At 47.7% G+C, this 13544-nt stretch overlaps 1 protein-coding gene across 5 annotated transcripts; it reads left to right on the plus strand.

The window, feature by feature from the left end:
* Positions 1-33: 33 nt before the first annotated feature.
* On the plus strand, positions 34-13264 carry MTHFR (methylenetetrahydrofolate reductase). 5 transcript variants are annotated; one of them, XM_069947223.1, is made up of 12 exons: positions 34-140; positions 6270-6487; positions 6592-6830; positions 8251-8361; positions 8441-8634; positions 9275-9525; positions 10272-10406; positions 10489-10669; positions 10761-10943; positions 11840-11941; positions 12023-12142; positions 12554-13264. In XM_069947223.1, exons 1-12 carry the CDS (start codon positions 78-80, stop codon positions 12749-12751), a joined length of 1995 nt encoding a protein of 664 aa, XP_069803324.1. In that variant the 5' UTR covers positions 34-77; the 3' UTR covers positions 12752-13264. The 5 variants fall into 5 exon arrangements, with proteins under 5 accessions (XP_069803324.1, XP_069803325.1, XP_069803328.1 ...); XM_069947224.1 differs by lacking the exon at positions 34-140 and adding an exon at positions 363-406; XM_069947227.1 differs by lacking the exon at positions 34-140 and adding an exon at positions 395-414.
* The last annotated feature ends 280 nt before the right edge of the window (positions 13265-13544 follow it).

Here is a 13544-nt window from a genome sequence, read left to right on the forward strand (position 1 = left end):
GCGGGGCTACGGTGGATAGACTGTGTGGTCACGTGTTGCTGGCCAGTGTCTGGCTCCCGGTGACGTCACGAGATTTAATGCTCGTCTCCGACGGATCGGGTGCGCGGATCGGTTCGGCTGCGTGGAGAGAGCGGAGAGAGGTGAGAGTGCGGTCGGGTGTGAGTGCACCGACACCGGGGAGCGATCACAGCCATGCACCCGGGCTCTGCGTGTCTGTAGCCCCGCGCTTCAAGCTGTGTGATAGCCCTAAGGGATTGAATGGATTCTGCCATCTCCTTCTGTGCAGCTGCAGGGGGACTACAAGTATCAGCAGGACGTGCACTCATAGTGTCCTCTGCAGCATGCTGGGCCTTGTAGTTATACTGGAATCCTGCAGACCTGCTGCAGCCGAATGAATGGCATGGGGGTAAGAATGTAGGTATCACACCTGCCTGGGCTTAGATACACTGCATCACACCTGCCTGGGCTTAGATACACACTGCTTCAGACCTGCCTGGGCTTAGATACACTGCATCAGACCTGCCTGGGCTTAGATACACTGCATCAGACCTGCCTGGGCTTAGATACACACTGCATCAGACTTGTCTGGGCTTAGATACACACTGCATCAGACCTGCCTGGGCTTAGATACACTGCATCAGACCTGCCTGGGCTTAGATACACACTGCATCAGACCCGCCGCCTGGGCTTAGATACACACTGCATCAGACCTGCCGCCAGGGCTTAGATACACACTGCATCAGACCTGCCGCCAGGGCTTAGATACACACTGCATCAGACCTGCCGCCAGGGCTTAGATACACACTGCATCAGACCTGCCGCCAGGGCTTAGATACACACTGCATCAGACCTGTCTGGGCTTAGATACACACTGCATCAGACCTGTCTGGGCTTAGATACACACTGCATCAGACCTGTCTGGGCTTAGATACACACTGCATCAGACCTGTCTGGGCTTAGATACACACTGCATCAGACCTGTCTGGGCTTAGATACACACTGCATCAGACCTGTCTGGGCTTAGATACACACTGCATCAGACCTGTCTGGGCTTAGATACACACTGCATCAGACCTGTCTGGGCTTAGATACACACTGCATCAGACCTGTCTGGGCTTAGATACACACTGCATCAGACCTGTCTGGGCTTAGATACACACTGCATCAGACCTGTCTGGGCTTAGATACACACTGCATCAGACCTGTCTGGGCTTAGATACACACTGCATCAGACCTGTCTGGGCTTAGATACACACTGCATCAGACCTGTCTGGGCTTAGATACACACTGCATCAGACCTGTCTGGGCTTAGATACACACTGCATCAGACCTGCCTGGGCTTAGATACACACTGCATCAGACCCGCCGCCTGGGCTTAGATACACACTGCATCAGACCCGCCGCCTGGGCTTAGATACACACTGCATCAGACCTGCCTGGGCTTAGATACACACTGCATCAGACCTGCCTGGGCTTAGATACACACTGCATCAGACCCGCCGCCTGGGCTTAGATACACACTGCATCAGACCCGCCGCCTGGGCTTAGATACACACTGCATCAGACCCGCCGCCTGGGCTTAGATACACACTGCATCAGACCCGCCGCCGGGGGCTTAGATACACTGCTTTCTGTAATGGACTGGCTTAGATTGCTCTGCCTCCCCAGAACAGGTTTAGAATAATCCAGAACTGCTAAATACTGTAATATCACTCTACAAGAGCCAAATAATTCCCCCCACCCCCATAGGACTATACAGCAGTCTCCTCCCAGCACTGCAGGATAGAATAGGCCTGAAGTGATTACAGTGCAGTTACATCCAGTTACTACAGGGGGCATCTGATCGAAGTCTTCACTTTCCCCTTCCTTCTTTGTTTCCCCCCTGCTCAGTTATATTAACCCTTACCACCCCCTGCCCTTTATATTAACCCTTACCACCCCCTGCTCAGTAGTGATGCCCCATATATGCTTGTACTGAGGCCAAATAAATAAAACAAAACTAAAGACCCTATTACACGGGGCAACAAGAGAGCGCCAACCTGTCAGGTCAGCGCTCGCTTGCTTTTCGTCTCCCTGCCTGATGCCGGCGCTATTTCACATTTCAGCAGCAAGCGGGTAAGTGCAGCCCATTGAAGATAGCAGCGGTCTGCTGCCGCCACTCGGAGCGACAGCAGCAGATCGCTGCTATCGTGAAATATCGTTTATTTTTCAACCTGTTGAAAGGCAACGATCAGCCGACAGCAGTTATCACCGGGCTCGCTGATCCTCATGTGAATGGCTGCCTGTGTACAGCGCTGCAGAATATGTCAGCCCCATATAACTAATCTTTCATATCTGAAACCCTGAGCCCATGCCGGCCGCTGTTACATAGAACCTCGTATTATGTTTCTGATAGTTACAAACAATTCCGTCAGAAGAAATCCGAACCTTACATCATACTTGGCGTCCGGAGCCGAACATCGCTGCCAGATCAGCGTCCTGTTCACCACGGCGCCAAAACAAGAGAACCCAGCAACACACACGTGTCTCCTAATAAAACCTTAAAGGGGCAGTCCTATGCTTTTCTATGCAGTCTATTGTCCGCTGTTATCAGCCATAAGAGATTTGAGAACTTTTGCTTCAGTGTTTTTCAACCTGTAACTCCCCAGATGATGCAAAACTACAGAGAATTCCCTGTTTTTATCATTTCTTAAAGGGGACCCATGAAATTAAAATACTCCGTAAGATATTGCCATCATGTTATAGAGCAGGAGGAGCTGAGCGGACTGATATATATCTTTATGGGGAAATATTCAGTATAACTTGTAATTTATTGGTTAAAATCCCTATGTTTCCATGCTAAAGATTCCAGTCCTTTGACACCGCCCACTGGACTCCTTAAATGAGTTGTCCAGAAAAAATCTTTTTCTTTCAAATAAACTGGTGCCAGAGAGTCATAATTTACTTCTATTTAAAAATCTCTAGTCTTTCAGTACTTATCAGCTGCTGTATGTTCTGCAGGAAGTGGTTTATTCTCTCCAGTCTGACACAGTGCTCTCTGCTGCCACCTCTGTCCATGTCAGGAACTGTCCAGAGCAGCAGCAAATCCCTATAGAAAACCTCTCCTGCTCTGGACAGTTCCTGAAGTGGACAGAGGTGGCAGCAGGGCACTGTGTCCCACTGGAGAGAATACATCACTTCCTACAGGACATACAGCAGCTGCTAAATCCTGGAAGGCTGGAGATCTTTGAAAAGAAGTAATTTACAAATCTGTATAACTTTCTAAAGCCAGTTATTTTAAAACAAAAATATTTTTGTCAGAGTACCCCTTTAACACAGAAAGAGTTGTGCCTGGACAGCCGAAGCTTTGGCTCTCCAGGCAAGATGGGAATTTTTGCAACAGCTGGAGGTCCGAAGGTTCCCCATCCCAGCTTTAATCCAGCACAGGTAGCGGTAGAGGACTTGTTGTCCCCAATAGAAGCAGTATTGGCCTTCAGTGCTGCAATCCTTAATATGCACCCCCCAGGCAGAATTTCACGTGTCTTAAAGGGCCACTCCACCCACAGCCTTTATATGCATGGATCCAATCAGCAAACATATAGAACAATGGCCGCTTAATGCATCCCAGCAAGATGTCTCACCTCTGAGGGTGGGAAACAGCTGCAGCAAATGGCCCCCAGAGCTGTTGTATATCTGGAAAGCCCCCCTTCCCCCGGCTGCCTGTGCTGTGTACTTTATCCTTAAAGGGATTATACAGGATTAGAAAATACAGCTACTTTCTTAATAAAACAGCATCATCCTGTCCAGCATTCAGTTTAATGCATCTGCAATATTGCACCCAAACTGAGGACAAGAGGGGCGCTGTCTCTAGCAGAAAGCTGACATATTGGTGGAGATTTATCAAACATGGTGTAAAGTGAAACTGGCCCAGTCGCCCCTAGCAACCAATCAGATTCCACCTTTCATTTTCCAAAGAGTCTGTGAGGAATGAAAGATGGAATCTGATTGGTTGCTAGGGGCAACTGGGCCAGTTTCACTTTACACCATGTTTGATAAATCTCCCCCATTGTTTCTAAGCCTGGACAACCCCTTTAACAATTGTTGTACTTTATAATTGTTTCCAACACGTAGCTCCATTGCTGTTAAAAAAAAAAACTACATTTCCCATCATGCCCTGACAGCTTCTTTAGAAAATTAAAGGGTACCAGGTCATAAGAGACTGAATGAGAACATGTAGCTCCCAGCATGACATATTACACATGGTTTCAGGGCATGCTGGGAGTTGTAGTTACAGACTACTGAGTATAGACCAATGAGGCCCAGTTGCTGACCCACAGATGGTTGCAGGGCATGCTGGGAGTTGTGGTGTTGCAGCGTCTAGATGTCCTGACATGCCAATGCCGCTGCTGTTGGCACTGTCTGGGCATCCCTGGCTGGGAGGATGTAATACTGTAACCACACCTGACTTGGCGCCAGGAGCCGCTGACTTTTCACCTAGTTTTCAGTGCTCCTGGTTATGAAACGTTGAGGATCGCATAGTGGAATGTAGCAGGTGCGGATCAGCGCCGCACGCTCAGTCCCTGACTCCTGCAACGCTGAGACTTGTGGTGCCCCATGTACTGTAGGTTCACATGATAACACTGCTGGGTTATTGTTATCCCATCAGCTGCACAAGGTCCCAAAATAGACTGTATGGGGGTGGGGGGGATTCCTCGAAGTTGTTCTGCAGATTCCTCAGCTGTCGGCCCTGCAGGTATTTGCGTTCCCCGCAGCTGTATATAGGATCCTATCATAGAAACGTTTTAAATTGTTTTTTCTTTGTCACCCGGGTGCTCAGACCCCCAATGACTTCTAGATACAGCAGGGAGAAGTGCTCGGCTAAGCTCTTCTCTCTTCTTGCTGCATTATTCTATAGATTTTCTATGTTAAATTTAAATTTCAGCGTTCCTGATCTTTTTCTTCCATCTGTTGGGAGAGAATCTGAAGCCCCCCCCCCCCCCCACCATACACATTGTTTTTTTGGCTACCATTCTAGCATTATAGTGTGTGACTGCTTTTAGTCATATACTTTCCATTCATTTTGTGTCCATGCAGTTTTGTGTCTCAATAACCTACGCATGTGATTCCGGTCCTCCCATCCCAGAGTGATAGCGTGTCACTAAAGCTTTGTGGATTGGACCCCCGTGACTGAGGATATAGGGGGTGCAGAGCTGACGTAGCCTCAAGGGGGCGCCACACTACAACAGCGCTGTCCCCCTTCACCCTGACAATCATGGGGGGTCTCAGAGGTCAGACCCCATCCTCCATTCATAAACCTAGTATACCTTACAAAAGTCTGGTCTGGACAGGACTGTGGTGGGTTTCTTGCTGGACCCCCATTGTACACTTTAACAAGCTGATGGACCTGATCCTGATTCCTCATCCTATTGCAAGGATGGGGAACCTGCGGCCCTTCAGCTGTTGCAAAACTACAATTCCCATCATGCCTGGACAGCCTTCGGCTGTCCAGGCATGATGGGAGTTGTAGTTTTGCAACAGCTGGAGGGCAGAAGGTTCCCCATCCTTGCCCTATTGTGTCTGACTGCACCTCCCATGGCACAGGATCATCCCCGGGGTCCATGCTGGTCCTATATACAGGACAGGGATTGCTCCGCTAGGAGTTGTCCTTCGTGTTATATCACACTACCTCTGGCTGGAGACACCTGTGACCCAGATATTCTAGAGGCAGGAGGTTACGTGCCGCTCCACGCTCTGTGTGATTAACCCTTTCCACAATACCTGAGCAGGGACCTTCTTAGAAGTCCCCGGAGACTTTCACACAGTTTAAACATCAGTGTGTGTAAGGATCAGATGTCACCGGCCGCTTTATATAGCTCCGCTCCATTTTGGGACGGGCAATTGTGAGGCGGAGTAGATAAGGCCTGTTCTATTATAAGGTAGCGGTCATGTATGGCCTCCTGCTACCAGGGAAAGTTCCCATGTGTCACCTGTGTATGAACCGCGGGACCCCGGCCCTGTGATGACTCAGCGGCTAAAGTCTAACTGTTCCTGGGAGATAGATGTCCTTCCCCCTGGATGAGGAGATCGATACCTCACCATATACCGTGTCCAATCCCCAGGGGACCAGCAGGATGATGGAGGATGAGGTGTTGTCACTCAGCTTTCCCAGGCTCCTGAATGGTAACGTTCATGTAGAAATGCTGGGTGACACACCTATAACGGCCATATTGGTTTTCACCCAACTTTTCAAGGAACAGATAAACTAAGAAATAATTTTTTTTTGTTTGCAGGTCACCATGGTGAAGGCAAACAGCATAGATGGCAGCAGCGCCAGCAGCACGGACACCTCCAAAGACAGCTCCCGATGTTCCACCCCGGTCCACGACATAGAGCGGCACGAGCGGCTGCGGGATAAAATGCGTCGACGCATTGAAGCAGGAGACAAGTGGTTTTCGCTGGAGTTCTTCCCACCACGGACAGCCAGCGGCGCCGTCAACCTCATCTCCAGGTCTGTGGGTGATCGCGGTACTGCCGGGGGACCCTCCATGGTATACAGTTGTGTCACTTTCATCCCTTCCAGGATTCATTCTATCGGGTCTTCTCACATTGTAGGTTCGATCGGATGGGCTCTGGGGGACCCCTCTTCATCGATGTGACCTGGCACCCTGCTGGTGACCCTGGATCAGACAAAGAAACCTCCTCCATGATCATTGCAAGTACAGCTGTAAATTTCTGTGGACTGGAGACCGTTCTGCATATGACGTGTTGTAACCAAACCAGGGAGGAGATTACAGGTCATCTTCAAAAGGCGAAACACAACGGGCTGAAAACTATCATGGCTCTTCGAGGGGGTATGTTGTACCACTCAGTGCTTGTACTTCACACTTAGCACAAGAATATAACTACTATAATACTGCTACTATATACAGGGATATAACTACTATAATACTGCTCCTATATACAGGGATATAACTACTATAATACTGCTCCCTATATACAAGAATATAACTACTATAATACTGCCCCCTATATACAAGAATATAACTACTATAATACTGCCCCCTATTTACAAGAATATAACTACTATAATACTGCTCCCTATATACAGGGATATAACTACTATAATACTGCTCCCTATATACAGGGATATAACTACTATAATACTGCTCCTATATACAGGGATATAACTACTATAATACTGCTCCCTATATACAAGAATATAACAACTATAATACTGCTCCCTATATACAGGAATATAACTACTATAATATATGCAAAAGCCAAAAAGACAAAAATGGCTGCACATCGCACCCATGGCCGACACGAAAGCCTATTCAGCTACATTTAAAACCAACATCAGAAGTTAGTATATAATTTGGCCAAACCATATTGCCTCATGTACCACGTGCAGGTCTTCTGATACACATGAGTCCCTAACCAAAAAACATCACTGTGCCGGTCAGCGACCACAATCCCCGCAAAACGTGCGCAAGCAGAGAAGGGGGGCCACGGAATGGCCCTGCAACCCCATTGTCACAGGACCAGACCCTGAAGGGCCCCCCCAAACCCTGCAGGCGCCACCGGCGGAAAAAGTGGACGCCAAGCAACACAAGTGTGAACAAGCTCTTACCTCTCTCCATTCCTCTGCTGGTAGAAGGGGAGAATACTAGGAGATCCTCCCCTTATGTACACAGGTGCTTCCTGCTAATTTGGATCACATGGGTCTTACAAAGCACGAGTGCTAGCCACAATGAAAAAAGGGACAGAATACATAAAATATGCACAAGCCAAAAAGACAGAAATGGCTGCACATCGCACCCATGGCCGACACGAAAGCCTATTCAGCTACATTTAAAACCAACATCAGAAGTTAGTATATAATTTGGCCAAACCATATTGCCTCATGTACCACGTGCAGGTCTTCTGATACACATGAGTCCCTAACCAAAAAACATCACTGTGCCGGTCAGCGACCACAATCCCCAGTATTATATAACTACTATAATACTGCCCCTATATACAAGAATATAACAACTATAATACTGCTCCCTATATACAGGAATGTAGTAGTTCTCTGGGTAAGCATATATCTAACCATACCCATACAGTCAACAATAGTGACCTTGCTGGACTGGAGTGTGTTGCTGAAAGATGCAAACATAAATTAACCGCCTAGCTGCCAGCATTGTTCTCGGTGGAGACTATAGGCAGCTATTTGGAGGACATTCCCTTGGTGTATAGTAATAGTTCTCCTGTTTTCCCGTATTGTAGATCCCGTTGGTGAGGAGTGGGAGGAGGAAGCTGAAGGCTTCAATTACGCGGTGGATCTGGTGAAGCACATCCGCAATGAATTTGACGATTACTTTGACATCTGTGTTGCCGGTAATTCTCCATTCCTGGGTTCTTCCACTTTGTGTAGATGATGAGTATCAGTAATCTGAGGACCTCTCTACCTGTACAGGTTATCCCAAGGGGCACCCCGAGGCCGAGAGCTATGAGGCCGATCTCCGGCACTTGAAGGAGAAGGTGGATGCCGGAGCTGACTTTATCATCACTCAGCTCTTCTTCCGGTCGGAGACCTTCCTGCAGTTCCTGAAGGATTGTAGAGCCATCGGCATCATGTGTCCAATCTTGCCGGGAATATTCCCCATCCAGGTGTGTATATCGCTTTATTAATGGGGGTCCTTGCTTTGAATTATTCCTACTTGTTAGTCGATTCCCAATGTCCCCCACCCCTTAAAGGGGTACTCTACTCAAACATAACTTTTGATATGTTGGTGCCCATAGTGAGACTAACAATTCCTTCCATACTTGTTATTATCTATTCAGTCTCCTTCCCCCATTTCTCAGCTGCTGCTTTCTGCTGAAAACACAAAAATATGTGTGAACTTTTCTCTCTGTTTCCCCTCCTCCCCCCTCCCTTCTGAGGGGGCGAATGTAAACAAGTCCCTGACTGGCTTTATCTGTAACATTGTAGTTTCTTTGTAATGCTTTGAGGGTTATTCGGAGGTTAAGTTGCTGATGAATTCAATGTGATTATCCCTCCCAGCATTACAAAGTTGCAGATAAAGCCTGCCAGGGACTTGTTTACATTAGCTGTCTCAGAAGGGAGGGGGGAGGCGGAGAAGCTCACAGATTTTGGAGGGAAGGATACTTTATAGATAATACCAAGTATGGAAGGAAATATTGGTCTCACCATGGGCAGCAACATATCAAAAGTGTTTGAGTGGAGTACCCCTTTAAAGGAGAGGAGAACCGATGGCATTATCTAACACACCTTATCCTCTTCCCTCAGGGTTACGGTTCCTTACGGCAGCTGGTTAAACTCTCCAAACTTGAGGTGCCGCAAGAAATTAAGGATATTATTGAGCCAATCAAAGACAACGATGCCGCCATCAGGAATTATGGCATTGACCTGGCGGTGTCCATGTGCCGGGAGCTGCTGGACAGCGGACTGGTGCATGGGCTACATTTCTATACTCTAAACCGGGAAGTGGCCACCATTGACTTGCTCAGGCGGCTGGGCTTGTGGCAGGAGGATCCGAGGTGAGTGCGTGATGATGATGATGATGCGCACATAGTATGCCCTCAGTGATATGCACTCCGGTGATATAGATATATAATTTTTTTATTTATTTTTTTTTTTCAAATCAACTTGCCAGAAAGTTATATAGATTTATAATGTGTTTTTTATTTAAAAATCTCCAGTCTTTCAGTACTTTACAGCTGCTGTATGTCCTGCAGGAAGTTGTGTTTTCTCTCCAGTCTGACACAGTGCTCTCTGCTGCCACCTCTCTCCATGTCAGGAACTGTCCAGAGCTGGAGCAAATCCCCATAAAAAACCTCTCCTGCTCTGGACAGTTCCTTAAATGGACAGAGGGAGCAGCAGAGAGCACTGTGTCAGTCTGGAAATAATACACCACTTCCTGTTAGACATACAGCAGCTGTTAAGTTCTGGAAGACTGGAGATTTTTAAATAGAAGTAAATAACAAATCGATATAACTTTCTGAAAGCAATGTCATTTGAAAAAAAATTCACAGGAGTTTCCCTTTAATTACAGTGGTAATTTGCAATGGAGCGGGTGCCCTACTATATGGTGTGCATACACTTTTGTAGGACAAATCTTCTATAAACGTTAAAGGGGTTGGCCCTGGCTTTCTGGGCATATCCCATGGGCACGGATGCAAAGTGGTGGGGATCCCAGTAATAGGACTCTCATCTTGCTCACGCACCCCATTGACTGACAGCCTTTCTGTGGAATAACCTGCGACCATTGTTGTTTTCTCATTAGGCGACCCCTGCCCTGGGCGGTGAGCGCTCATCCCAAGAGACGAGAAGAAGACGTCCGTCCCATCTTCTGGGCCTCTCGCCCTAAGAGTTACATCCACAGGACCCAGGAGTGGGACGACTTCCCCAATGGCCGCTGGTTCGTATCTGTCGGGATCTGTCTCGGTCTGTTTCTTCATCCTCTCAGGATCATAGAGACTTATGCAACATTGTTTTTATAGGGGAAACTCGTCCTCTCCGGCCTTCGGGGAGCTGAAGGATTATTACCTCTTCTACTTGAAGAGCAAGTCTCCCCGGGATCAGTTACTGAAGATGTGGGGGGAGGAGCTGAGCGGCGAGGAGAGCGTCTTCGAGGTGTTTACATGTTACATAACCGGAACCACTAACCAGAACGGCCACAAGGTGAGTGTGAGGATCTGTAACGTGACCCTGAGGAGGTCATCACATTGTGTGGGGGGTGAAGGCATCTAACCCTACAACCTATTCTCTCCAGGTCACATGCCTCCCTTGGAACGACGACCCTCTGGCTCAAGAAACCAATTTGCTGAAGGACCAACTGGAGCGGGTGAATAAGCGAGGAATCCTGACCATTAACTCCCAGCCGAACGTGAACGGGAAACCCTCCACAGACCCCATAGTGGGCTGGGGCCCGAGCCGAGGCTACGTCTTTCAGAAGGTAGGGGGCCGCGGGGGAAATTCAGAGTGCGGATCCCCCTGCGAGAATGCAATGCAACTATATATATTTATCAGGGTGCAATTTAAAGGGTTTATCAATGACTTAGCCTTAAAGGGGTACTCTGGCGAAAATCTCTTCCTTTTAGATCAACCGAGAAAGTTGTAGATTTGTAAATTACTTCTATTTAAAAAAAATCTCCAGTACTCATCAGCTGCTGTATGTCCTGCAGGAAGTGGTGTATTCTCTCCAGTCTGACAGTGCTCTCTGCTGCCACCTCTGTCCATGTCAGGAACTGTCCAGAGCAGGAGAGGTATTGTATGGGGATTTGCTGCTGCTCTGGAGAGAGGTGGCAGCAGAGAGCACTGTGTCAGACTGGAGAGAATACAACACTTCCTGCAAGACATGCAGCAGCTGATAAGTACTGGAAATTTTTAAATAGAAATTATTTACAAAACGATAGAATTTTCTGAAACATTAGCGCTGGAGTACGCCATTAAGTTAGGCCATCATTAGTCCTGGCACCGTCACCCATCATGATTGAAGAGATTACAGCGCTTGGGCAGGTGTAACTGCCCATTCGTTAATGGCCATAGCGCCATACCATTTGTAGTGGCTGTTCCTGGCACTGCAGCTCACTCCCATTCAAGTGAATGGTATGGAGTTCCATGTAGTACCAGACACAGCCACTACAAAATGTATGGCGCTGTGCCTGGTAATGATGAGGCTGCAGTGCTCATCTGAAAGCATTGACTCCTTCATTCAACTGCACAATGGTAGTGCCAGGACTCTCTCTCCACCACCAGGGGTTGTCCAGGATGGGAAAACTTCTTTCAGACAGTCTAATAAGTAAGACTAGCATGGATTTCTAGTGATCTTCCCCTCCCTTGTCTGCTCAGGCTTACCTGGAGTTCTTTACCTCCAGCGAGATGGTGACGGCTCTCATCAAAGTGCTGAAGAGATACGAGCCTCGTGTCAACTACCATATAGTGAACGTCCAGGTACGGCCTTATCTGTGACACTGAGCGGTGATCTATCCAGAAGGAATGACAGATAATGTGACTTCTCCTATGTAACCGCAGGGTAAGAACATCACCAACTCCACCGACCTCCAGCCAAATGCTGTCACCTGGGGCATATTCCCCGGCCGGGAGATCATCCAGCCAACAGTGGTGGATCCAGTCAGCTTCATGTACTGGAAGGTAAGATGGTGCCACTGGGTTACAGACCAGGTCTACTGGGTTATAGATAAGTACTGGACAGGGGGTTTATGTACACAGTGACCCCACCAGCAGAATAGTGAGTGCAGCTCTGGAGTATAATATAGGATGTAACTCAGGGTCAGTAATGTATGGACACAGTGACCCCACCAGCAGAATAGTGAGTGCAGCTCTGGAGTATAATATAGGATGTAAGTAATGTATGGACACAGTGACCCTACCAGCAGAATAGTGAGTGCAGCTCTGGAGTATAATACAGGATGTAACTCAGGATCAGTAATATAATGTATGGACACACTGACCCCACCAGCAGAATAGTGAGTGCAGCTATGGAGTATAATACAGGATGTAACTTGGTAAGTTCTAGTGACTTTATTGCTGTCTCACCCACAGGATGAAGCTTTTGCCTTATGGATCGAGCAGTGGGCAAAACTGTATGAAGAGGAGTCTCCGTCCCGCATGATCGTCCAATACATTCATGATAACTACTACTTGGTGAACCTGGTGGACAATGACTTCCCCCTGGAGAACTGTCTGTGGCAGGTGATGGAGGACACTTTCCAGGAACATGATAATCCCTCTGAGCAGTGACTGTGAGACCATGGCTACCGCTGCCTACCTCATGGAATACAGAACAGCTTGGGGGCCACAAGTCCACCCCTCCCCCACAAAGTGCTGGACCCTATAGACTGCCATGCATTAACCTCCACACCCCTTTACAGGTATTACCCCTGTACATCCCGACGCTACAGTATGAAGTCTAGGAGCGGTGTATACGGTCTATATGAACTGCTACTGACTCCAGATTATATTTTTATAGTCGCTTTATACTTTATTTATATCCTTGGCCTCTTGTCCTGTATGGGAAGGCTGCAGAATGCGCTCTGCACATAGGAAGCAGTGCTGTCATGGACCCCAGAGGATCATGGGTACTGGCGATCGTGTCTCTGAGCCATCCGTCCTGTTAGTGTGAGGACGCCCGGGATCTCCTCCATATAAGCTGATTTTCATATAGGAAATGTATCAGGAATTTTAAGCTTTTGTGTTATATGAACTATTATTATTATTATATTTTTATTGCGTTATAAAAGAACTGTGAATAGATATTGTTTTACCCGTATTGGCTTTATTTTTGTCCGTAGACTCCGGAATAAACGTCTCGTTCTTATCCTCCCATAATCACAGAATGAAGATTGGATGGGTGGGGGTCTAATGGACGCTCCTTGCTCTACAAGTACTTGGCTGACAATATGTAGTCCTTTCCATTATGTGCATGAGCCCAGTAGTCCTGGATATTCATGAGAAGCAGCAAACTCCGCCCACCAGTTGCTGATTGGTAGTTATCTATCCATGCTGTGTATAGGCAGTCTACTGTCAATCAGCA

Source organism: Dendropsophus ebraccatus, chromosome 12 (assembly GCF_027789765.1).
Source record: "Dendropsophus ebraccatus isolate aDenEbr1 chromosome 12, aDenEbr1.pat, whole genome shotgun sequence".
Lineage (NCBI taxonomy): Eukaryota > Metazoa > Chordata > Amphibia > Anura > Hylidae > Dendropsophus > Dendropsophus ebraccatus.